At 45.5% G+C, this 27,137-nt stretch overlaps 1 protein-coding gene across 1 annotated transcript; it reads right to left on the reverse strand.

The window, feature by feature from the left end:
• Window positions 1-3: 3 nt before the first annotated feature.
• Window positions 4-27,137, reverse strand: spire1b (spire-type actin nucleation factor 1b). Its single transcript, XM_052147647.1, has 17 exons — window positions 26,778-27,137; window positions 23,224-23,255; window positions 20,308-20,547; window positions 17,739-17,864; window positions 15,726-15,800; window positions 15,408-15,572; window positions 15,115-15,201; window positions 13,174-13,303; window positions 10,464-10,505; window positions 7,397-7,545; window positions 7,223-7,316; window positions 6,939-7,081; window positions 5,566-5,703; window positions 5,407-5,477; window positions 3,761-3,788; window positions 3,411-3,559; window positions 4-2,559 (listed from the first exon to the last, which is right to left on the reverse strand). The coding sequence occupies exons 1-17, from the start codon at window positions 27,034-27,036 to the stop codon at window positions 2,301-2,303; spliced, it is 2,187 nt and encodes a 728-aa protein (XP_052003607.1). The 5' UTR covers window positions 27,037-27,137; the 3' UTR covers window positions 4-2,300.

Consider the following 27,137-nt stretch of genomic DNA (forward strand, 5'->3'; position numbering starts at 1 on the left):
CCGAAATATTTTAAGTTTCAATAACTTAATTTTGTTACGCATTAATTAAATTTTATAGAATTTTGTTATGAAACTGAAACGCGTAAATCTTAAAAATAGGCCAAAATATTTATTTTCAGGTGCACTTTCTGAAACACTTTGTTTTACCACAACAGTATAATGACAAAAAAACTATATATAAAAAAATAATAATAATGTATTTTTTTTTTTTAAAGTGAGACGCTGGATATCAGTTATAAACATATAATGCAAACTATTATGCAATCCCCAGATAAATAAAAAAAAATATATATATATATAAAAAAAAACAGCTCAGTTGATGTATGTTTGGTGCATGCAACCTCAGCTTTTAAACAAAGTTTGTGTTGTGTGTGATTGATGCATTTAGACCATATTTAAATAACATCTAAAGGGATAATGTGTAAAAAAAAAAAATCACAATGACATTTGACCCACAGACAATAATGCATTACCTCATCCGAACGCTTCACAACTTTGGAATGAGATTTTGGTACCAAGGCTCACGATCATCATCATCATCATCATCATCATCATCATATAAACTATTTGAAATATGAATTGAAAAGCTGCACATATCACCTCACTTAAAAAGCATTGATATGCAAAAATGAAACCAACATAATTACTAAAAAATAAATGCAAATTTGAATGGTTATAAACTTGCGCTAACCTTTTCATACCCGTCAATAAATGAATAAAATTCAGTTTAAATGCACAGACTCTCTGTCCATATGAATGACCCAAAATCAGACCCACAGAATGACTCTCAGGGGTGCCATCAAACAAGCATTCACATTTAAAGTCAACATGAAATCATGAAATCAAAATGGACCTAAGTTCCTGGTCTTATTTGAATGATACTGCAAATTAAAATCAAAAGGTAATAATGTTCTTAACCTTTGTTAACATGCAGCAGAGATGGAGGGGCGGGGGGTTTAAAATGCCAACATTTATGTTTTACCGTCCAATCAACTCCAGAGGAATAAAATCAAGTCCCGCCCTATTGTGTTTGTGGTACTTGGAAATAATGGGCCTGTAACAGGGTTTAAATGGCCAAGGAGGAGACGGAAACACATGGCAGCTGCGTTTGGCTCTCTCTCTCCTGAACTGCCACATCCGGCTCGGCCTTATCCCTCTACTCGGCTGATTGAGGGCCGACCCTGTGCACTCACGGCCCGGCCCCGCACTCCTCCTCGTCACACTCCTCCCTCCTTCCCTGCCCTTCGAGACCTTGGAGGGAGACAAGGGGAGGGAAAGGTGGAGAGGGAAATGGCGAGTCTGAGTGACAGTGAGAGTGCGAGAGAAAAAATATTGCTCGCCTGTTCCCGACATGCCGTCGCCCGGTCCTCAACCACTCCTCCACCCTCTGGCGGACAACAGCCGCTCCTCCCTGGGTGGACCGGAGCGAGTCCTTCGACCCCTAGCGGATGGAACGCCCCTCCGTGTTCTGGCAGATGGTAGCAAGCCCCTCTGCCCCTGGCGGCCGGCAACGAGCCCCTCCTCCCCTCGCAGACAGCGGCCGTTCCTCCACAGCCAGATGGCCAAAAGCGACCCCCGGTGGACGGCCGTGGCTGCTCCTTTGGCGTATGGTCTTTCCCTGGTTTAGGCACCAATGTAACAGGGTTTAAATGGGCAAGGAGGCGGGAACTGGCTGAACAGTCAAAGTAATATTTAATGACACACACACACACACACACACGGCAGCTGGGTGTGGCTCTCTCTCTCCCAAACTGCCGCATCCGGCTCGGCCTTATCCCTCTCCTCGGCTGATTAGCCTGATTGGGGGCCGGCCCTGTGTACTCACGGCCCAGCCCCGCCCTCCTCATCGTCACAGGTCCATTCAAATCGTGTCAGAATGATCACGATTTACGACTTGAGCGCACATGAATGCCACCATTAAGTAGTAAAGTTCTTAGCGCCCCGACTTTCCGAGTCGTGGATGTGCCGATTTATGAATCATGGCGGAAACAAACATTTAGTGGTAGTAATTTAGTTTAACTTGAGGATTTTGATCTCTGACCTTGTGAGTACGAACTATCCAGGAAGTTACAGCACGTAAAACGGTTTACATGTTGACTTAAAAAATGCAAAAGTGACTTTCTGTGTGACAGCAGGTCCAGAGAAAGTCACACTGTACATTAGTTATAGCACAAAATACAGTCGAAAACTGACCATGTTTTTGTTTGCATGGAAGAACTTCAACACGCTGAAGGAGTTTATTGGCTCTGTACAACTCTGTTCACAGACAGATCTATACATCCGACCTCTGGTCCGCATGTCTAAACTTCATGGATCGTTCGCTCCGACGGCCGGTATTCTGCACCGTTCTCAGAAGACACAATGAAGGACTGAGTCTTGCGTTTAAAGTGAGCGCGTTTGTTGGCCAGAGAGAGACTGTGCTTGCTGGACGCGTTGATGTCAGAGATGAATTTCTTGCAGTCGACGCAAACCTCCATGGCGTTCCAGTCTTCCGTCAGCTCTTTCGGAAACTCCATCTCCTCCTGCGATGAGGACGACTGCTGCGAATGCTTCGATAATCTTAAAATAGACAGGAAAATCAATAAAAACATGTTAATATGTTCAGCGACTTAAAAGACTTTATTTCCCCTATCTAAAATAAAATAAAGCAATTTACTGCATAGAGTCAAGCTGTTTAATACACAATATAAATGCTTAAAGTTTAAATAATAAGAGTTTCTAATATACCATTCACTATAAGAAAAGATAAAACAAATAAGCCTTCAAATAGTAGTGGGATACATTCAGACATTTGTATAACAAGCGCTATAAAGGTACTGTCACTTTAAGAGTTTAACGCGCATCTCACAGACTCGCATGGGTGTTGCGGTTCATTTATTAACGAGAAAGAAGTCATGCTTGTTTTTTAACTTTTCTTATCTGACTAAAGAAATGAGAGGATATTAAAAGACACATTATTCAATGAAAGTGGAGTGCTGGATTTCAACTCTGATGGACACACATTACACGGAAGGAATGGTCCGTATTAAAGCACCGTTCAAAGTTACCTTTCTCAAAAGCCTGCTGTGATGTTATCATGGTAGAGTGATGGTACAATATGGTAAAACCTTCATGGTATACCTATATACCTATCATGGTATATATATATGGTAGGCTACTCTAAGGAACATGTCCCATTAACATGGCATTGGCTTGGTACTTTTAAGCACTTTCATGCACAGTGCGCATATTGTTCAACACAGATTGGACACATGCTTAAATTGGCTCAGTAGGTCGGCGCCCCCGAAGCGATGCCGCCCTATGCGCTCGCCTATGTCACCTAATGGGTTGATCGGCCCTGCCGCATTTAATAACATTGAGTAGCCCATTGCTTAGGTAGAACAGCATTTAAAGCCGCTGCTCTGGGCTACCTGGAGATGGTTCTATGCAGGCTGGGGTGATGATGGTTCATGCTGGGCTTCTCTGGTTTTTGGGCCGCTGTATCCCATGTTAGAGATGAAGTAGATGGGCCCAGTGAGTAAATGGGTAGACTGGCGTAGGGCTTCGATGGCAGACGCATCTGAATCAACAAGGACTGGAATTAGTTTCCATCAACAGAACACAATGAACTTGAAAAGAGAACCGAATGAGACGGACTCTCTGTGATTTACTGGCCTATTGTGACTGTGGAAATGGAGATATGATTAGCTGTGTTTGCCATAAATACTGTGAAATGTTTTGTTATGAAGTGAACAGACGGTACGTGTAGATGATGACTTACTTTTTGACAGCATTGTGAACACACGGGCCTGCAAAATCAAGAAAGAGAGAAATGATGGCACCAATATGACCTGCTTCGATGTCTATTACAGTCAGTAATGAGGCTGAGCGATACAGCTAAACATGTGCATAACCATATATTAATATTTATGTATTTGCTCATTACTTATACTGACTTAAAATGCCAATTTTCTTTCAATCAGAGGAAAAGTCATTGATTCAAAACTTCAACGTTTGGGCCAGTTGCTATGTAAAATCCCGGGCCGATTTCTCTTCCCAATCCAGCCCTGCCAATGACTAAGGTGGTGGGAAAGGCAGATAACCGATTAATCAGCTGATTGTTTTTAAAATTGATATATAGTTTGTCACAATATTTCCTTATTATGATGGGCACTGACAAAGAGTCCTAAATGAATAAATCCCAGATGCAGTTTCTTGTTCAACCAAAAATGAAGATTTGGTGTATAACGCAGGACTTTAAAGTATAAACAAGCCCAAAACACAGTGGGGGACTCTTATTTTGAAATAAAAAAAATGATGAAAAAAAAAAAACCTATCGGCAACTATCGGCATAGATTTTTGCCAATAACGATAGTTCTAAAAGCAACTATCGGCAACTATCGTCCGATAACGATAGTTCTAAAAGCAACTATCGTCAACTATCGTCCGATAACGATAGTTCTAAAAGCAACCATCGTCAACTATCGTCCGATAACGATAGTTCTAAAAGCAACCATCGTCAACTATCGTCCGATAACGATAGTTCTAAAAGCAACTATCGTCAACTATCGTCCGATAACGATAGTTCTAAAAGCAACTATCGTCAACTATCGTCCGATAACGATAGTTCTAAAAGCAACTATCGGCAACTATCGTCCGATAACGATAGTTCTAAAAGCAACTATCGTCAACTATCGGACGATAACGATAGTTCTAAAAGCAACTATCGTCAACTATCGGACGATAACGATAGTTCTAAAAGCAACTATCGTCAACTATCGTCCGATAACGATAGTTCTAAAAGCAACTATCGTCAACTATCGTCCGATAACGATAGTTCTAAAAGCAACTATCGTCAACTATCGTCCGATAACGACAGTTCTAAAAGCAACTATCGTCAACTATCGTCCGATAACGATAGTTCTAAAAGCAACTATCGTCAACTATCGTCCGATAACGATAGTTCTAAAAGCAACTATCGTCAACTATCGTCCGATAACGATAGTTCTAAAAGCAACTATCGGCAACTATCGTCCGATAACGATAGTTCTAAAAGCAACTATCGGCACCGATTAATCGGTAAAAACCGGTATATCGGACTACCTCTAGAGACTTCCAAGAACATTTGATTGATTGAAACGGACAGTTTGAATTGATTCACAGAAATGAAACAGACTATAAAATATTGTGAAAGTAGTCTATAGAATATGGAGGACGAAACGTGCAAAAATGATAAATAATTAAATAAATCCACACATACGTGCATAAAAGCATATATAACTTATACAATTTGCAAAGAGATTTACAAATAAATGAAATGCATAAATATGTGGATTTATTTATTTATATATTTGTGGATATTATACATTAATTTCCCCTTTAGCTCTAGTCAGTACTGAGAAATAAAGTTGCATGGCTGTTTATTACCTTTTACAGAACTGACAGGTGTACGACCACGTGAAGAAGGAAAAACATTTGGTTCGACAGCAGAAGCACAGCTGTGAAACATGAGACAGTAAATCAGGATTTAGAAATGAAATATATTAAGCATGTCACATGCATGACCGGTGCATTAGAGGTTTATACCTTCCCCTTCTTCAGAGCGTTGTAGATGTCTTTATGCTGCTGAAATTTCTCCAGTTCTGCCTTGACCAAAACCTGCCGAATGTGCATGATTTCCTCGACTGTCAGAGACAGACACTCGACGGGGTAGCAAAATTCCTCCTGTCACGACACACACATATGTTACAGACTTGCATCTGTTCCTCACACAAACTATCCTACGGCTTCAGGAGTCTCAGAACACACTGCACATTGAGATTTACACACTACGGTACAAAGGAAACTTTCTGACGATGTCATTTTTCTGTCCAACACTGTTGACTGTTAAACAACAACTGTTTTCTCCAAACAATTCGCAGACATTATTTGACAGAATTGGAAGATTTATTCAAGCATACGTTCAATTATTAAGACCGTTTAGGTAAATAATTATTAAATAATGCAGGGACAATTCTCTCGAATGTTCAGTATGTGCATTATAATACAACATTTCTATATATCAAAATCTATATAAGATCAACACGGCCTCACAAACCATACTTACTCATGTACTCTCACACACACACACACACACACACACACACACACACACACACACACACACACACACACACACAGAGCTCAAACACAAACACACACACACACACACACACACACACACACACACAGAGCACAAACACACACACACACACACACACACACAGAGCTCAAACACACACACACAGAGCCCAAACACACACACACAAAGCACAAACACACGCACGCACACACACACACACACACACACACAGCACACACACACACACACACAGAGCACAAACACACACACACACACACAGCACACACACACACACACACACACACACACACACAGACACACACACACAGACACACACACACAGACACACACACACAGACACACACACACAGAGCCCAAACACACACACAAAGCACAAACACACACACACACACAGAGCACAAACACACACACACAGAGCACAAACACACACACACACACACAAAGCACAAACGCACACACACAGAGCTCAAACACACACAAACAAACACACACCTCAAACACACAAACACACACCTCAAAAACACACACACCGAGCACAAACACACACACACACACACACACACAGACAAACACACACACACACACACACACACACACACACACACACACAGAGCTCAAACACACACACACAGACACACACACAAAGCACAAACACACACACACACACACACACACACACACACACACACACACACACACAAACACAGAGCTCAAACACACACACACAGACACACACGCGGAGGTCACGTGACGTGTTTAATTTACAATCGCTCAGCATCAGGCGCGCACACTCACAGCCCGGCCATGTCACACTTACTAAAGATTTGGAGCTTTTTTTGGAGGGAGGCAGGAACTGGCGCACACTAGTGGGCATTTCCTTCTCTATGGAGTGCCGCCGCTGGGAGGGCTGACGGCGTTCTGGCTGCGGGGTGGACGAGATGGGCAGGAACATGGGCGGAGCTGAGAGAAAGAGAGAGAGAATAATAAGTTAAATATAGTAAACACAAACATGATGACAGAGAGACTCATCTCACATATGATGCAACTTAAGGAGGGACGAGTATACTATATAACTGACTGACAAATGTCAAGCTGACTCACTCTTTTTCCCCAAGACAGATTCTGCTGATGTGTCGTCCACCATCGATGTAGAGAGGCTGGAACAGCTGGCTGACCTTAGACCTATGGTCTCATCCTAAACCAGACAACACATTACTGAAAATAGCTGGACTGCAAAACAATTTATATGCATACAACATGCGTACAAATCCTCACATCTGAATCTGAGCTGGTGAGTTCAGCCAGCGTTGGCGCTTGAAGCCGCTTCCTCTGAAAGCCGCCCGAGCTGTTCTGCTGAAGCGACACGCCGTTGGCCAACGACAGCGTGCCGGAGACATTCCTCGCCCGGTCAGAACACGACACATCTATCGACAACAGTTGCATGAAGAGTAAAGACAAATAAAGAGAATGGAGTGCACGACTCTCAACGCATCTTCGGTTAACATGTTTTAGGATTACAATTAATTGTGTTATTTTTTTTTATATAATTGTACAATTAAAAAAAGTACTTTTTAGCTTGTCAGTAGTGATAAAGACACATCCAATCACATGTTGTGGCAGGGCGGAGGGCGGGGCCGGGTCGTGATCATACAGTCCCGGTCCCGTATTAGGCTAATCAAGCCTCTGAGGTTTAAAGGTCGACTGCAGAGGATCGTGCGGGAGAGAGAGATCGTTAGCGGACATGTCCGTCATGTGTGTGTTCGTGTCTTCTTTTAAGTTTATCATTAAAACTATTATTTATATCGTCAAGCCGGTTCTCGCCTCCTCCTTTCCATTGAATCCCTTTACACTGGTGCCGAAGCCCGGGAAGGAGGAGGGATACGGCTTATTTGAGTTCTCGCCACTACCGTCCACCCCAACGGAGCAGCCGCGGCCATCTGCCGCGGGACGAGGAGCCCAGCCGCCTGGAAGAAGACGATGTCCGGCAACCGTGAGGGGAGAAGGGGCTCCTAGCCGACTGCCTGGAGCGGTCAGGGCCGATGCCAGGGGCGAAGGAGTCGCCTACCGGCCGCTGAAACACAGCAGGGTTTAAGACCGCCGACCACGAGCAGGGAGGGGCTCACTGGCGACCGCCTGGAGCTGGAGAACCGCTGCCAGGGGCGAGGGAGACCCCTTCTGTTCCCCGAGAACGTGCCGGGGCGTTCTGTCCGCCAGGGGCTGGAGGACTGCCTCTGATCCGCCCGGAGAGGCGCGGCTGTCGTCCGATAGAGGGTGGAGGAGTGGCCGAGGAACAAGCTGCGGCGTATCGGAGAACTGGCGAGAACCGGCTTTTCAATATAAATAATAGTTTTAATGATAAACTTAAAAGAAGACACGAACACACACATGACGGACATGTCCGCTAACGATCTCTCTCTCCCGCACGATCCCCTGCAGTCGACCTTTAAACCTCAGAGGCTTGATTAGCCTAATACGGGACCGGGACTGTATGATCACGACCCGGCCCCGCCCTCCACCCTGCCACACATGTATTATAAGCAGGGGCAGACTTGCCATAGGGAGAACCAGGACTTGTGCCGGAACTGGCTGTAGAGGGCGGCAAAGCGCGGCTGCGATATGCCGAATGGGGCCGCGCGGTATTAGAGTGACACCCACCCACCCCCCAACAACTTTTGGGCCGATTTATCTTCCTAGTCCACCCCTGATACAAGGTGTACTTTTTAGTTGACAACACCACTTAGCATTTCTAGAGTCATTAAATTAAGACTTTTATTTTGAAAATCCATCCTTGGCATTAATGGAGTAACAATGACTGCAGTAACTACAGTATTATGGCCGATATTACGGTTACTATGGTCAATAAGCTCCTTTGAATACAACTGTACTATAAAAATAGGTCGTGCGAGCCGAGTCTGGATAGAAAGTATATAACGAGCACACAGTTTTTTTAGAATATGCTAACGTGTGCCCGTTTGGTTTGAAGTTCTGTGTAACGGGAGTCCAAATACGAGATCCATGCAATCCATTTATCACTGAATTATGTCTCTTTTAATATCCTTTCTGTTTTTATGGTCATTATTTGATAAAAAACAACAAAACAGAAACATTAATTCTAACCGCACACAGAACGGATGCGTTAAAGAAGCCACACGCGCTCACTGGCTGAACTGATGCCAGCAGTCTTAAAGAGACAGTACCGTTTTAGCTCTCAATGTAAACTCTTGTAAATAATACCAATTATGCATGTAAACATCAAACATGTAATAAAACATAGGCATGTAATATAATACATGCAATTTGACGATATCTTATTTATTGATGAAATACATGGAATTCAGACATTCATACAAATAATCAACTGTGGTAAAAATGATGAAAAACGAATTATAAAATAAAATCCTGTCCCCTGTGTAACTAACAGCATTAGCTGAGAGAAATCGGCCTGGGATTTTAAATAGCAACTGGGGGGAGGGGTTGAGCCAAAAGATGTATTTGCAGGCCTTTTCTGCATATCGTGGTGCCGTTTCGTGGTCCGTTCTGTATAATGCGCCGACTCATTTTAGCTTATCACTGCCCATTCGGCCCATTTCGGTCCTGCCGATGGCCAGTCCGCCCCTGATCGACCCACCAGGAAAATGCCCGGTATGCTACATTACCAGTCCAGCCCTGCACGCTGCTCACAGACAAACACAAGCACATAAATCTTCACCATATATACAACTCCGCAGACGAAAGCTGTGAATGAGCATGACAGATAAAGATTTATTTTTTCTCGGGTACTTTATCTTTAAGGTTCTGCTGGTTCTAAAGAACACAGTCTATCAAAATGGATTTTGAATTGGTCACATTTCATTTGAGAGGCAACAATATACATTAAAAACAAGTGCCAAAAGTACCATGGTTTCTTTAAGTTTAGTAAGGGCATATACATGGTCCATGGACAAAGGCCCATTAAAATACATTGCAATTGGTCGCATACAAGGTAACCTTTTAGTTGGGGTGGCTGTTGCTCATGTGGTAGAGCCGGTTGGCCACTAATCACAGGGTTGGTGGTTCGATTCCCAGCCCACATGACTCAACATGCCGAAGTGTCCTTGGGCAAGACACTGAACCCCAAGTTCCTCCCAATGGCAGGCTAGCACCTTACATGGCAGCTCTGCCGCCATTGGTTGTGAATGTCATAAATACCAAATTTAGCATTAAACGAAACGAAGCAGGACCTTCAAATGAACTGCGACCAACTGTAATGTGTTTAAATGAAATGAGATGAGATGAGCCGCTGTACAGAACGTTTTGATGATCACAGACAACACTGAAGCATCAGATCACAGACAGCGTTTACCTGATGAATCAAAACTCTGAGACATGCTAAGAGGTCGCATTACTGCAAGAAATAAGCAGGGGGTTAAGCAGGCAAGTATTTCGATCTTTAGCATTCAAAACAACACCAGAAAAAGTGAATTCAGTATTTCTTGTATTAGATACTGAATGCAATGGATTAGCTCACACAAAAATAACAGTTGAGTCATCTAGACACCCTCATATTGATTGAAAATGTAGATTTTTTTTAAATGTTATGTCCTGGACATCCTGCTTAACTTAACCTAAAGTTAGGTTACTTTCGTAACGCCGGTTCTCTGATAACAGAAGTGAGGTACGCCGAGATAGCACCAATTAACAACATTGGTCAGGGCGACAGACCAATCGGCGTAGCGATCAGGGAGTCCCGCCTCCCTTATATATAGACTGCTGCAGCTCACTGCTGCGCCATTCTCGCCATATCTCTTCACCGTGCCAGTCTGCAAGGAGGGTGGTGAGGTGAGATACCTCACTTCTGAACCTAACGTTCTCTTTCAAACATTCGTTTGGTATCTCACTAAGGGATATAAACACCTCCCTCATTGCAGATATGATCTACAAGATAATAAAAAGGCAGCCAACATAAGCGTAGCTCCACTAATGTTGTTATACAAATTAGCATCAGGCTAATCAAGCATGGGATAAAGGCCGACTTGAGACTGCAGTGGGACAGAGAGAGAGATTTACGGACAGCTGTTCGACTCCTTAGTGTGTTTGTCTTTTTAAGTTTAAGTTTATTATTAAAATATAATTCATATTGAGACCCCTACCAGCCGCTAAATGCGGGGTTGTGATGACCGCCGACCGCGAGCGGGGAGGGGCTCCCGGCCGACGGCCTGGAGCGGGAGAACCGCTGCCAGGGGCGGGGAGACCCCTTCTGTTTCTCGAGAATGCGGCGGGACGTTACGTCCGTCAGGGGCCGGAAGTCTGCCTCCGATCCGCCCGGTGAGGCGCGGCTGTCATCCATTGGAGGTTGGAGGAGTGGCCGAGGACCAAGCTGAGGCGTATCGGAGAACCGACATAGGTTTACCCTAATGAGTGTCCGTTCACAAAACAAAGAGCCGATTACTCCACCTTTGTGCTCTCGTCTTTTGTACATAATTATCCAACACATGAACTGGGCAAAAACGGTGCAGCCGCTCTTAATCTGGTGAGGAAAAAGGGGGCGGATGAAAAGCTACCAAATCAACAGCCCCTGTTGAATCACTCACTTTAGGAACAAATGCCTGGTGTTACCCTTAACCCACCAGATGCAAACTGCATACCTGAGGAATGTACTTACAAAGCATGCAGCTCACTCACTCATTTTGCTGTTGTGAGCGCCAACAGTAAAGCCGTCTTAAGAGAAAGAATCTTTAAGTTGACACACTCTAATGGTTCAAAAGGAGGCTGTGAAAGCGAGTCTAAAACCACTGAAAAATCCCAAGACGGGACCAGCGGGTCTAACCGTCGCCCACCTCTCATAAACCGACATATCAGTGGGTGCTGACCCATCGTTCCGGAGTCGAGCCCCACATGATAAGCCGAAATAGAAAAGGCTCTACCCTTATCTAACAAATCCCGAAGAATCGTTCAAACACATTTATACATTTACATTTGTGCATTTGGCAGATGCTTTTATCCAAAGCGACTTACAGAGCCCTTATTACAGGGACAATCCCCCCCGGAGCAACCTGGAGTTAAGTGCCTTGCTCAAGGACACAATGGTGGTGGCTGTGGGGATCGAACCAGCAACCTTCTGATTACCAGTTATGTGCTTTAGCCCACTACGCCACCACCACTCCATAAAGTCTATAGAAAGTTTTGCAGCAGATCTACAGCAATCTTCCATAAGACCCAACTCCACTGAGGTGGGGGAAGGTGGTCCTCCACTAAACTGGTTGGCGGGCCGAGATGAATTTGGTGGGAGGATGGTGTCATCCTACTCCTCATCGTCGTTTTCGAGGAGACAGGGGACAACTCTTCATCGCTCTCAACCTCCCCAGTTGCCCGCACAAGGGGGTCACCTCCACAGATGGGGGGTGGGGGGGGGTTTGGGGGACATCCTATCCATCATGTCACCCCAGCTGTAGGGCTCTTGTGGCTCCTTGGACTGAGAGGAGAGGCACGGGTCTTTCTTACCCCGCAACCCGAAGCCTCCTTTCTTTGGTTTTGAAAATAAGCGCTTGTAGATGCGTAGATCTATAATTCACGAGACGTGGTCGTTTTACACTCTCGAGAATAATACACCCACTCTATCGGTACCTTGCGGCTTCGCCTGAAAACCGTTGAGCAATAAATCCGATAATGCGTCTGATGAGTGCAGCTTCCACAAACTTCACGGGGCAAGAGAGTAAGAATAGCGCAGCAGCGAGCTGCAACGGTCTATATACAAGGGAGGCGGGACTCCCTGATCGCTACAGCTATTGGTCGGTCACGCTGACAGACGTTGCTGATTGGTGCTTCCTCAATCGGTCACGCCTGAGGCCTTCCCTTAGTGAGATACAGAACAAATGTTCGAAAGAGAAGTCGTTTTGTGTTCATGTTTCAACAACATGAGGGTGAGCATACGATGAAAATTTGTTTGGCCTGTAAGTCAACATGAAAAGCCGTTCGCATGTTCGGCTTCAACGACCGTTTACTTGAATAAAGTGCATGTAATGTAAGCCTCTAAATGTTATGTATGCTTTGGTGTGCATGTGTTAAAATCTCACCGAATCGACTCCTCCGGATCTGATCAGGCGATACAGGTCTCAACTTCCTCTCTGACTTGATTTCCTCCAGTATGCGTTCATGAAGGCAGGGAGGACGTTCGGCCTGCGGCTTAAGCTTGCGTGCAGCTACCTGAAACCACGCGTACACAAAGAGTCCAAATGTGATACTTTTTTATACTTATGCAATGTCAGGGTGGTTTCCAGGGTGTTGCTAAGTGGTTTCCAACTGGTCCAAGCTACATGAAGAGAACACGACCAAGTCTCTATGAGATCCTGATCTCGAGTTCATGAGATCTTTTGCTTGTTTTTCATCTACAGAGCAAACCTTTCTGAAAAATAACCATGATTCTGTATATTTAAGGGGCAATTAAAAGGGATTTTTGCCCTCGAAACATATAAAACAGCACAGTTTGTTGCCCGACTATGCCCGGCTACTTCAATTAAATCATTTAGTTGAATACATTTTCAATCTTGTCCAAAATCCTGGTACATGTCTGACCGTTAAAGCACTGAAACAAAAACATTTGAAAACTTTTCAAATGGCAAATACCCCCAATTTGATGATCCCTTTGAAAAGACATCTGGTTGAGGGCCTGGGTATCTCATCGAGTATTGACGCTGACTACCACCCCTGGAGTCGCGAGTTTGAATCCAGGGCGTGCTGAGTGACTCCAGCCAGGTCTCCTAAGCAACCAAATTGGCCCGGTTGCTAGGGAGGGTAGAGTCACATGGGGTAACCTCCTCGTGGTGGTGATTAGTGGTTCTCTCAATGGGGCGTGTGGTGAGTTGTGTGTGCATCGTGGAGAGTAGCATGAGCCTCCACATGCTGCGAGTCTCCGCGGTGTCATGCACAATGAGTCATGTGATCAGATGCGCGGATTGACCGTCTCAGAAGCGGAGGCAACTGAGACTCTTCCTCCGCCACCCGGATTGACACACACACACACACACACACACACACACACACACACACACACACACACACACACACACACACACACACACACACACACACACACACACACACACACACACACACACACACACACACACACACACACACACGGGGCAGGTGTGGCTCAGGTGGTAGAGCGGGTTGGCTGCTAATCGCAGGGTTTGTGGTTCAATTCCCGGCCCACATGACTCCACATGCCGAAGTGTCCTTGGGCAAGACACTGAACCCCAAGTTGCTCCCAATGGCAGGCTAGCACCTTGCATAGCAGCTCTGCCATCATTGGTGTGTGAGTGTGTGTGTGAATGAGACGGCGTGTAAAGCGCTTTGAAAACAGCAAAGGTTAAAAAAGCGTTATATAAGTGCAGACCATTTACCATTGAGGTGAGTAACTGCGCCAACACAAGCACCTACTAAGTAGTGGTAATTGGGCATTCCAAATTGGGAGAAAAGGGGATAAAATAAGAAATAAAAAAATAAAAACTTCTGGTTTGCAAAATTAAATAGTTGGCTTTTATATTGTCATTGTACTAAAGCCAAAACACACTCACGCACACACACACACGCACGCACGCACGCGCACACACTCACGCACACACACCTCACGCGCGCGCGCGCGCACACACACACGCACGCACACACACACACCTCACGCACACTCACACGCACGCATGCACACGCAAACACACTTACGCACACACGCGCACACACACATTTATATTCCCTCCTTGTATTTTAATTTACTCTTTTCATCTGTTTGCATTTTGTTTTCCACTACAACGGTCCAGCAATAAAATGCTGCAGAAAATTATAAATGATAAACTGTATATAGAGTATATATATATATAGTATATACTTTAAATGTGGCAAACTACAACTTCATGGCCAGTCAGAAGTATTTACGGGTGATAAGCGTTCCCAATTCATTCTTACTGCAGGTGTTGTCAAAATGTACATTTATTAATTTGTATAAAATAATGTGCACTCACGGGGTTTAGGGGCGGTCTGGACCGGATGAACTCCAGTATGATCTCATGAGCGCTCTTCTTTAACCTGGGAGGAATATCTCCACTCACCTGAGAAACAGAGACCAAATACATCTGAGATCTGAACACAGACATGTGAGAACTTGAGAGGAACTGACGTCATACATCCACTAAAATCCCCTTGATTAAAAGTCACAGAGAAAAACTGCTTGCAAAAGTTATAAGCACTTACAAATGAAATGAAAATTTCAGAATGCAAAATGAATTCATAGGTCCCATAAACCCTCTGAACTCACCGTGACTTTGCGTAGTCTGTAGCGTTTACCGCGGATGTCGTCCATAAGCATCTCGTAAGGCGTCAGCTGGAACTCGATAGGCAGCGGGTTAAACTGCCGTTCCTGAACCTTCTTCAGCTTCACACCGTTCCTCAAATCTCGCATGACCTGCACCCAAAACCACGGCTGACCAAACACAACAGAGCGGGAACATGAGCGTGAACCAAACATCCTCTGACATACACAGATCAGACAGAAAAACTGTGATTGGGAAAGAAAGAATAAAACACAGGAGAGCCAATCAAATGTCTCCATTCTTTTGAAACACAGCTCACTTACCCAATCAGCATTCTGCAGCTCGTTTATGTCCCTTCCCGAATCGTCGACGGTGTCGCCCTCCATCTTACGCAGGTTCTGTTCGATCAGAATCACACACAACAACTCTAAAACCAGCAGCCAATCAGACTTCTCTACAGTCATTATATGAGATGTGTCGCAGGTGTGTTCATCTCGATGTGTCAAGAATTCAATTTTTTTAATTACTGTAATGAGAATTTGGGGAGACAATTTGCTTTATTGTCCTGAAAATAGTGTCCCGATGCAAAAACACACACACACACACACAAACACACACACACACACATTGTTGAACACACACACTCACACAAACACACTCACACACACTGTCGAACGTACACACACACACACACACACACACACACTCACACACACACATTGTTGAACACACACACTCACATAAACACACTCACACACACACACACACACATTGTTGAACACACACACTCACACACACACACACATTGTTGAACACACACACTCACACACACACACACACACACACACACATTGTTGAACACACACACTCACACACACACACACACACACACACATTGTTGAACACACACACTCACACACACATTGTTGAACACACACACTCACACACACACACTCACACACACACATTGTTGAACACACACACTCACATAAACACACTCACACACAAACACACTCACACACACTGTTGAACGTACACACACACACACTCACACACACAAACACACACTCACTGACACACTCACACACACACACACACACACACACAGTTGAACACACACACACAAACACACACTGTTGAACACACACACACACACACACACACACACACACACACACACACACAAATACACACAAACACACACACACACACACACACTCACTGTCGAACGTACACACACACTCACTGACACACACACACACACACACACACACACACACAGTTGAACACACACACTGTTGAACACACACACACACAAACACACTCTCACACAATCACACACACACACACACTCACTGTCGATCGTACACACACACTCACTGACACACACACACACACACACACACACACACACACAGTTGAACACACACACTGTTGAACACACACACACACAATCACACATACACACACAAACACACACTGTTGAACACACACACACACACACACACACACACAAATACACACAAACACACATTGTTGAACACACACACTCACACAAACACACTCTCACACAATCACACACACACACACTCACTGTCGAACGTACACACACACTCACTGACACACGCGCGTACACACGCGCGTACACACCCCACACCCTCACAATGTGTGTTGAACGCCCTTTTGTGCATGATCGCTCCATGTTCACTCTTTGAGGAATATTTCATGATCATCATATTATTGTCGTGTTTGGGCTCGTTTGAATCGGGATCATCTGCTGTAAGTTACGAGACGTCATTCTCTATGTTACACTGATGTTTCAGGAAGTAATAAGGAAAAACGTGAGAAAAACACACTCCTGTTTATTATATTTATGTGTGTCTGTGGGAATTTCACACACTAAATCTCACTTCAGTTTGACCCACATTTACTCATTGTGTTTTACTAACTGAGATCTTTCCAACGATACACACGACTATCTCATCTTCTTAATGATTTTAATAAATATGTATGAATTGTATTGACAGGAAGGGGCGGGAACTAAATACGGGTGTGCTGTGGGGGAAAATGCACCCTCTTTATCAAGTAAGATGAGCCTTTCTGCCTTCACGAATTTATCTCTCTGTGCAAGCTCTGCTCGTTCCCATGAGGGTTTCCTGTTACCGTACCGAAAAGCTGCCTGATATTCCCAAACAAAGCCGGACAAATGGAAAAGTCCTGCAGTTCAAGCGTTAAAGCAGCATCATTTTGAGACCTGTTAAAGGTGAATCTGGAAAGGTTTGAAAGAAAATTGATTCTCTGGTTCATAATGAGGACATAATGTGTTGACCTCTCACCTCTTTGGCACTCTTGATCTTCTTCAGGAAGGTGTTTAGCTCTTTGGTTTCGGCGTAGAGAGCACGACACACGGCCTGATAGTGAGCAGGCGCGTCTGCGGGTGTCGGCAGGTGAAGGGAGCACAGCTACAGACAGAGAACGGAGCGATTTATTCGGCTAGTTTCAGATGTTAGTTCAAATGTTAAAAATGATTTTAACTACTGCACACTGTAAACAGTTACCATACTGCATACTGTTTCGAATACTAAAAAGTTACAGCAGTGTACAGTTACAATACATACTTGAGCACTAAAGGCCATGCTATATTGCAGATTTCCATAGTGAACGCCCTTTAGACGTGAGCATATTCACAATATTTTGTAGCATGACGTCTTTTACCTCTTTTACCTTCTGAAAATGATCTCATGAACATTAGGTGACCATTTTTGCAAAACTAATTTACGTGCTCCATTAGATGTTTTTGCAGTTTCCCAGTGAAATGTCCAACGGGGGGCGCCAAAAGCGAGTGAAATGGTGTCATAATTTCTATTCTCCCCAATTTGTAACGGCCAATTCCCGATGCGCTCGAAGTCCTCATGGTGGCGTAGTGACTCGCCTCAATCCGGGTGGCAGAGGACGAATCTCAGTTGCCTCCGCGTTTGAGACGTCAATCCGCGCATCTTATCACGTGACTTGTTGAGCGCGTTACCGCGGAGACGTAGCGCATATGGAGGCTTCACGCTATTCTCAGCGACATCCACGCACATCTCACCACTGAGAGCGAGAACCACATTATAGCGACCACGAGGAGGTTACCCCAAGTGACTCTACCCTCCCTAGCAACCGGGCCAATTTGGTTGCTAAGGAGAGACCTGGCTGGAGTCACTCAGCACGTGCTGGATTCAAACTCACGACTCCCCTTTGTCACCCAATTTGTAACGCCCAAATCCCAATGTGCTTTTAAGTCCTCCGGGTCGCGTAGTGACTCGCCTCAATCCGGGTGGCGGAGGACGAATCTCAGTTGCCTCCGCGTCCGAGATGTCAACCCGCGCATCTTATCACATGGCTTGTTGAGCGCGTTACTGCGGAGATGTAGCACGTGTGGAGGCATTGCGCTACTCTACGCGGCATCCACGCACAACACGCCACACTCCCCACCGAGAGAGAGAACCACGTTATAGCGACCACAAGGAGGTTACCCCATGTGACTCTACCCTCCCTAGCAACCGGGCCAATTTGGTTGCTTAGGAGACCTGGCTGGAATCACTCAGCATGTGCTGGATTCAAACTCGTGACTCCAGGGGTGATAGCCAGCGTCTTTACCACTGAGCTACCCAGGCAAGTAATTCTAGCCATTTAATGGCATCACGTAATGCCTGAAACATTATCACCATACGTTTAACGGTAAAGTTCGGGGAACCAAATCTGCCAGTTTTGTGCCATAAATTTAACAGCACATACTAGGGATGAATTAATATTCGAAATCCAGCCAGGTATCCTAAGCAACTAAATTGGCCTGGTTGCTAGGGAGGGTAGAGTCATATGGGGTAACCAATTTGGCCCAGTTGCTAGGGAGGATAGAGTCACATGGGGTAACCAATTTGGCCCAGTTGCTAGGGAGGATAGAGTCACATGGGGTAACCAATTTGGCCCAGTTGCTAGGGAGGATAGAGTCACATGGGGTAACCAAATTGGCCCAGTTGCTAGGAGGATAGAGTCACATGGGGTAACCAAATTGGCCCAGTTGCTAGGGAGGATAGAGTCACATGGGGTAACCAAATTGGCCCAGTTGCTAGGGAGGATAGAGTCACATGGGGTAACCAAATTGGCCCAGTTGCTAGGGAGGGTAGAGTCACATGGGGTAACCAAATTGGCCCAGTTGCTAGGGAGGGTAGAGTCACATGGGGTAACCAAATTGGCCCGGTTGCTAGGGAGGGTAGAGTCACATGGGGTAACCAAATTGGCCCAGTTGCTAGGGAGGATAGAGTCACATGGGGTAACCAAATTGGCCCAGTTGCTAGGGAGGGTAGAGTCACATGGGGTAACCAAATTGGCCCAGTTGCTAGGGAGGGTAGAGTCACATGGGGTAACCAAATTGGCCCAGTTGCTAGGGAGGGTAGAGTCACATGGGGTAACCAAATTGGCCCGGCTGCTAGGGAGGGTAGAGTCACATGGGGTAACCAAATTGGCCCGGTTGCTAGGGAGGGTAGAGTCACATGGGGTCACCTCCTCGTGGTGGTGATTAGGGGTTCTCGCTCTCAATGGGGCGTGTGGTGAGTCGTGTGTGGATCGTGGAGAGTAGCATGAGCCTCCACATGTTGCGAGTCTCCGCGGTGTCATGCACAACGAGTCACGTGACAAAATGCACGGATTGACGGTCTCAGAAGCGACTGAGACTTGTCCTCCTCCACCCGGATTGAGCTGAGTAACCGCACCGCCACGAGGACCTACTAAGTAGTCGAAATTGGGTATTCCAAATTGGGGAGAAAATAGTAGGTAGTATACAGTATATAGTAGGTAGTAAGCATACTTAACAGACTGTGTGATTAGCTATTTGTGTGTTATTTGGGGCCCAATTGCCTCTAATACCTTGATGATGTCACAGTAGCCGCGGATGCGGCAGGGATGGGCGGGATTCTCCTCTCCATTATCCTCCTCTTCTTCAGTAGCAGCGTAGCCTTCATCAGGGCAGGAATCGCTCTCTGTGTCGACAACATTCGTCATGAGGTCAATGAGCAGCTCCAGTGGAGGACTCAGCTCACGCTCCTCGTTCTCTTTCAGGCCATAATCCAGAGCCTTATAAATCATAATGCCTAGAGACTCGATCACCTACAACACAAGAGGAGTAAATCTATTTTATTGGGGAAAAAAATGACTAAGTGCACCAGAGTTCCCGGACAAAAAAGTTTGTCGGACAGACTTACTTTCTTAAGTAAGAAATGAAGAATGTACCAGATTACAATACAGAAGTAATCCAACCTACTTGGTTCCAGAAGTATTTTCCCATTTATATTTTCCAATGGTGTAAACTGTGAAACCGTTGCAAAACAAGTCTCTCCTTTCAAACAACATTTAACAGAACATATAATCCAAAAGAGGTGAAACGTTCTCTGCAACCTGACACCACGAAACCGTGTGAAGCCTGTTCCAACAACCGGTTAGGGCAACGACGCTGAAAGGGTTTTGCTTTTTAAATCTGACAACACAACTGCTTTTGCTTCAGTACCAGATTTCAGAGTATCAAGTGGCGACCCAACACAATGCCAAACCCGTAATCTGCTTTTAATGTAGTCTTGGTCATATTCTCATTAACCTGGTATCGTTTATTTCATTGTTTTTAAGGATGAGGGCATGTCATGCAACGTGCCAAAATATCGCCCACATTACTCTTGTTTAGACGATTTGGGTTGCCCCAGCTGTCCACACAAGGGTCCGTCTACTCATGAAGACATTTTTGTTAATACTGTGATGTCAACAGATCCTTAAAACAAGTTTCCAAAATGCAGTGAAGTGAACAAACAGACTCTTCATTGTATTTACAGCAGAAATGAAATTCCTGGTTAATACCCACTTCAGTTTAAAAGCTGCTCATTTAACCCTACAATCTCTTTAATAAGAGGCTTTGTGATCAAAGCATCATAAATAGCCAGAGGCCCTGAGCTTATGAAGACTCTTTGATTGATGTTTCATTAAAACAAATATAATGACCAAAAACAGTAAGTCAATCAACTCTGCTAAATGTGAATGAATTGCAAAGTGGCTGCCAAGCAGGTGTTTTAGGGGGTTGCTAGGGAGCTGCTTTACAGTTGACTCTGCTAAATTTGAACGTTGATTTAAAACACACACATGCATTGCAAAATGGTTGCCAAGCAGTTGCTAAGGTGTTTTAGGGGGTTGCTAAGGAGCTGCTTTACAGTTGACTTCGCTAAATTTGAACGTTGATTTAAAACACACACATGCATTGCAAAGTGGTTGCCAAGCAGTTGCTAAGGTATTTTAGGGGGTTGCTAGGGAGCTGCTTTACAGTTGACTCTGCTAAATTTGAACGTTGATTTAAAACACACACATGCATTGCAAAGTGGTTGCCAAGCAGTTGCTAAGGTGTTTTAGGGGGTTGCTAGGGAGCTGCTTTACAGCTGACTCTGAACGTTGATTCAATTAAATAATATTTTTTGCATAGTTTGGCAAAATCACAGCGTGATTGGAAATAAAAACTGTGATATTTCCCTCGATTTTTCTTTGCTTTGTCTCATTTAATCTCAAGCATGCTCCTCACTGACACTTTTTGTCCACTTAGTTAAAGAGCACCTATTATGGCTTTTCATGTAGTGTGTTATATAGCCGTTTATGAATGAAAATCAAAGTGCTTGACAAATGGAGTTATTGACTCCCAATTGGACAGCTGCCTGTAAATCTTTCTCTCTCTATCCCACTGCAGTCTCCAATCGGCCTTTATCCCTCTCTGAGGCTTGATTAGCCTGATTAGGGACCATGTGTGCAGCATCACGACCCGGCCCCGCCCTTCGCCCTGTCACATTATTCTCTCAGGCCGGGGAGCCACCGGCATGACATACACCCCCGGGGAGGGGCGTGCCTAACACCCTGTCTGCCGGCAGGTCATCCCCGTCTACCTGGATGAGGGAGGGGACAAGGGGAGGGATTAACAAGCTATTTAAAAAAAAGAGGGAAAGGTCAACACAGAGCTGCAGTGGAAGAAAATACTTACTCGCTGGTTCTCCGATACGGCGTAGCTTGGTCCTCAGCCACTCCTACTTCCTCTAATGGATGACAGCCACACCTCCCCGGACGGATCAGAGGCATTCTTCCGGCCCCGGGCGGACACAACGCCCCGCCGCATTCTCGTGAAACAGAAGGGGTCTCACCCGCCCCTGGCAGCGGTTCTCCCGCTCAAGGCGGTCGCCCAGGAGCCCCTCCCCGCTCGCGGTCGGCGGTCTCATACCCCGCTGAGTGTTTCAGCGGCTGGTAGGGGTCTCCTCCACCCCTGGCAGCGGCCCTGACTAGATTAAGAAGCTCCTATGGACAGATGGCATTTGTAAACGTTTCTAAGCTTTTTGAAATGTTGCGTTAATAGAAGTGCTTGGAGTTCGTGATTCTAACAAACTCAAAACCCAACGTATTCAAGTTTGGCCGGTAACTCATATGGTTAAAACGTACTTCAGCAACGATATGGCAAGCATGCAGAACACCCTATCAACCACCCAGAACACCCTAGCAACCATATAGCAATATGCTCAGAAGCACTCAGAACATTAGAAATCCTATAGCAACGCTGCGACAACCACCTAACAACGCCCTAGCAAACATCCAGAACCCTACACCACAGCGTCAGTGACGTTTGCGAAATGGACAGTCACTCATTACTGTTGACATGTAATTATGTCTAGGTGCTTTGGAAATGTTTGGGAGACATTAAGATGAGCTTTACATATTACAGATCCAACGTCAAGACCAACTGAGGATTAGCCGTGCTAATACATCACTCACCTGTGTTGACGATCGGGGGGGATTGCGAGTACCTGTGGAGAAAAGAAAAGATGACAATCAGAGGCAGATCTAGCATTCAGAATCTGAAGCATGTAAAGAATGCATGATAATGCATTTTAAACGATGTATTTCTATGAATCAACTTCATCTCTAGGCATGTGTGCAAAGTATCTCTAATGCATGCAGAAGAATGCAAACTCAGCTTGGTCACACATGACTGGCCTGAAATAGAGATCAGTTTAATATGCAGTGACTAATTATAATAAATCCAGCTGTGGCACCAGTTTCTGCTTACAGTATATAACTTTGAGCATCACGACTAATGCAACTTTAGTAACAGCACAGTACTGTATAGATCTATTTCATGCAATGACTTTTAATATCTATTAACAACTAATTTGGTTAGAATTCACTTTGACTTTCTTCTTTCAGCCAAACACAATCAGAGTTATATTACAAAATATCCTGCTCTTCCAAGCTTTATAATGGGAGTGAATGGTACCTTAGATTTTGAAGCCCAAAAAAGGTAATCCATCCATCATAGAAGTAATCCATACGGCTGAGGGGGGTTAATAAAGGCCTTCTGAAGTGAAGCGATGCCTTTTTGTAAGAATAATATCCATATTTATAATTATATAAACTATAATCACTGGCTTCCGGTAACGGCCGTCCGCGCGTTCATGAGAGAGTCGAGTCGCACGCCGGAGCGTGTGACGTAGGCATAGCGTAAGCTACGGTGTGAAGTGATGAACGCGGAAGCGCAGAGGATAGAGCAAAACAAAACGCCGGTCACGAATTAGAGGACAACAACAAGGATTTTTAAAGAAAAATGTCAAATATAAGAGAAGAGGAGATTGAGCTCTATTTGTACCGGAGTACACCAACCAGGAACTCCGGGAGATGGAGGAGGCTGCAGCAGCGGCACAAACACACGAATCTGGTAGATCGAGTATGGGAGACGTAGACGAATAGCACGGGAGAGACCGAGAGTTCGGACGAAGTGCTGGTGCTCATGCAGGAAATGCCAGGTAATGCCAACAGAGGCTGAGAGTGTTTGCTGCCATGAAGGGACGATTGGAATGACGATAGACGCACGAACGCACCATTTTAAGACTAATGCAAATCTACAGTATAGCTAAAACAACTCACTTCTGGCATAATTAAAATTTTTGGGTGAACTAACCCTTACGATAAAATAGATTAAAAAGTCACTAATATCGGCCGATAACGATATAGTCACGAAATATCCCGGATTCCTAGTTTATTTCTGGAGTGGCCGAGGAACAAGCTGCTCTCTCTCTCTCTCTCTCTCTCTCTCACTGCCACTCTGTGTTGGCCTTTTCCCTCTCTTTTAAATTTAACAGTTTCCCTCCCCTTGTCCCCTACCTCATCCAGGTAGACGGGGATGACCTGCCGGAAGATGGGGCAGAAGGCACGCCCCTCCCCAAGGAAAGAGGGGAGTGGGGGTGTGTACGTCATGCCGGGGGCTCCCCAGCCTGAGAGAACGAGGGAGGAATGTGGCGGGGTGGAGGGCGGGGCCGGGTCGTGATTATACACACCCGGTCCCTTATCAGGCTAATCAAGCCTCCGAGAGGGATAAAGGCCGACTGCGGAAGGTGGTGCGACGAGAGAGAGATCGTTTAAGGTCAGCTGACCGTCGTGTGTGTGTTTGTGTCTTTTGTTTAAGTTTCTCATGAAACTATTATTTATATTGTCAAGCCGGTTCTCGCCTCCTCCTTGCCCGTCTGAATCCCTTTACACTGGTGCCGAAACCCGGGAAGGAGGAGGGATACGCCTTAGTAGAGTTCTCGCTACTACCGTCCACCCCAATGGAGCAGCCGCGGCCGTCTGCCGGGGGACGGAGGAGCCCGGGCGCCTGGAAGTGGAGGAACGGCCGCCGACTGCGAGGGGAGAAGGGGCTCCTCACTGACCTCCTGGAGTGTCCAGGGTCACTGCCAGGGGCGGAGGAGTCCCCTACCAGCCGCTGAAACGGGGAGGGGCTTGCTGCTGACCGCCTGGAGCGGGAGAACCACTGCTAGGGGTGGGGGAGGTAGTTTTCTACCCTTAATAGAGCCATTTCCATGCGAAAACCTGACTGAAAGGGCTCAAAATGTTTGTAAGACTTCAGGTGTTCCTGAAGTTCCTGGGAAGCAACTACTCTCTCAAAGATCTTGGCCACAAATGGAAGGTTGGAAATAGGCCTATAATTCTCCAATAGACATGGGTCAGCGCCAGGCTTCTTGAGCATAGGGGAGGCAGCAGCTATTTTTAAAGCTAATGGAACAGCTTCCTCCTTTGCCATCCTTAATTGTTACACTGGTGCTGAAACCCGGGAAGGAGGAAGGATGCGCTGTTCAAGGAGTCCTCGCCGCTGACTGGGGGTCACAACGCTGAGGGACTGTGTGGCGCTGGAGCCCCGCGTCAAGCGGGCCGAGGAACCACTCGACGCCGTATCTGGGGCCGGCGAGCTCCTCTCTGTCCCCTCTCTGCTTTCTCTCTCCCTTTTGTTATTCCTGCCTCCCCTCCTCCCTTACTCCTCTCTTTCGCCCTGTCACCCTCCTAGGCACGCACAGGTCGGATCCGGAGACCGGTGTGACCCGTCAATGCTCTCCCACTAGAAGTGATGGGGGAAGTAGGTCACAGGCCGGAGAACTCCAAGACCTGAGTTTGGCGATGGGGGTATGTGGTGAGCAGGGCAGAGCGAGCCACACCGGCCTCGTGTTCCAGCGACGGGAACAGCTGGAACGGCGCACACCCGGTCAATTTTGATATTGATGCAATGACATATTATTTAAATGTCAGTGTCTCGTTCACAGTCAAAACAACAGCTCTGTGTGCTGTGAGCGTTCTAGATTTACTGCCTGCACTTTTGACAAAGAACAAAGCAACAACAAGAACTCCATTCCCTCCGAGCACATTTCCATTTAGGATGACATTACCTTTGTCCCTCTGTGCTTTGGGGAGCAAACTATCCAAACCTGCCCACCTGAGACCACTCACATCTTCAACTCTCTTATGCTTCATTTATGCAGTTTTATACTCATTTTAGAGTCATGCATGCCCAGTTTTCAAATTAGTCCAGTGATGCTACTGGTGATAAAAGTATGTTCCACTATCAATACATCATAAATCACGGCTGTCACCGTAATAGCACAGTAGCATGTGCAATATTGCAGATTTGGTGATGCAGAATCAAAATATATGCAAGATATGGAAATCATAATGCATAGGCCTGTGCACCCATTCATCGTGCATGCAGTACAGCAGCATATACTGTAGTAGGTTACATTTAATGCATGTTTTGAATTGCAGAATAGGATGGAAAATTCAAAACATGCAACCAAATACTGTACATGCAACACTGCTGATACTGTAACGTGGTGATGCACAATGTTTGATGCAGAATAATATGGAACAAATGTAAACATACCTATATATAGAAGGTTGCTAATCATAAGACAACTCAAAACAATCACAATTAACATGCATTATCTATAGAAACGCCAATGTTGGTGTATGTAGCCTAATGGAAGCGGATGCTGTTGATTTGTCACCTCTGAAATGTAACCGCACGGCTCCGTCTTTATAAATCATCACATCTGATGGGCCATCGGAACCAGAGGTGCCACTAGAACCGCGATTTTCCTTCGATAAAGAGCGACAGCACTGGTAACACACAGCCCATGCCTGCTCCTCGTTTATGGGCTGCTTGTACAGATGTAAAATCTCTTCCAGAGAGAGTTCGGCATCATTCTCCTCTTGCATCAGCTTCTGTCCGCACGCAGCAGCATCAGCATCTTTCCTCCGCGCCATCCTCTCATCCTGTGATGGAGCTCGATGCACAGACGGCGTCACCACCTGCGGTCATGAGGAGAGGTATGCATGAGCTGTCGAATCTGTGATGTGTTTGTGCG

The sequence above is a fragment of the Xyrauchen texanus genome, chromosome 17, assembly GCF_025860055.1.
Source record: "Xyrauchen texanus isolate HMW12.3.18 chromosome 17, RBS_HiC_50CHRs, whole genome shotgun sequence".
Classification (NCBI taxonomy): domain Eukaryota; kingdom Metazoa; phylum Chordata; class Actinopteri; order Cypriniformes; family Catostomidae; genus Xyrauchen; species Xyrauchen texanus.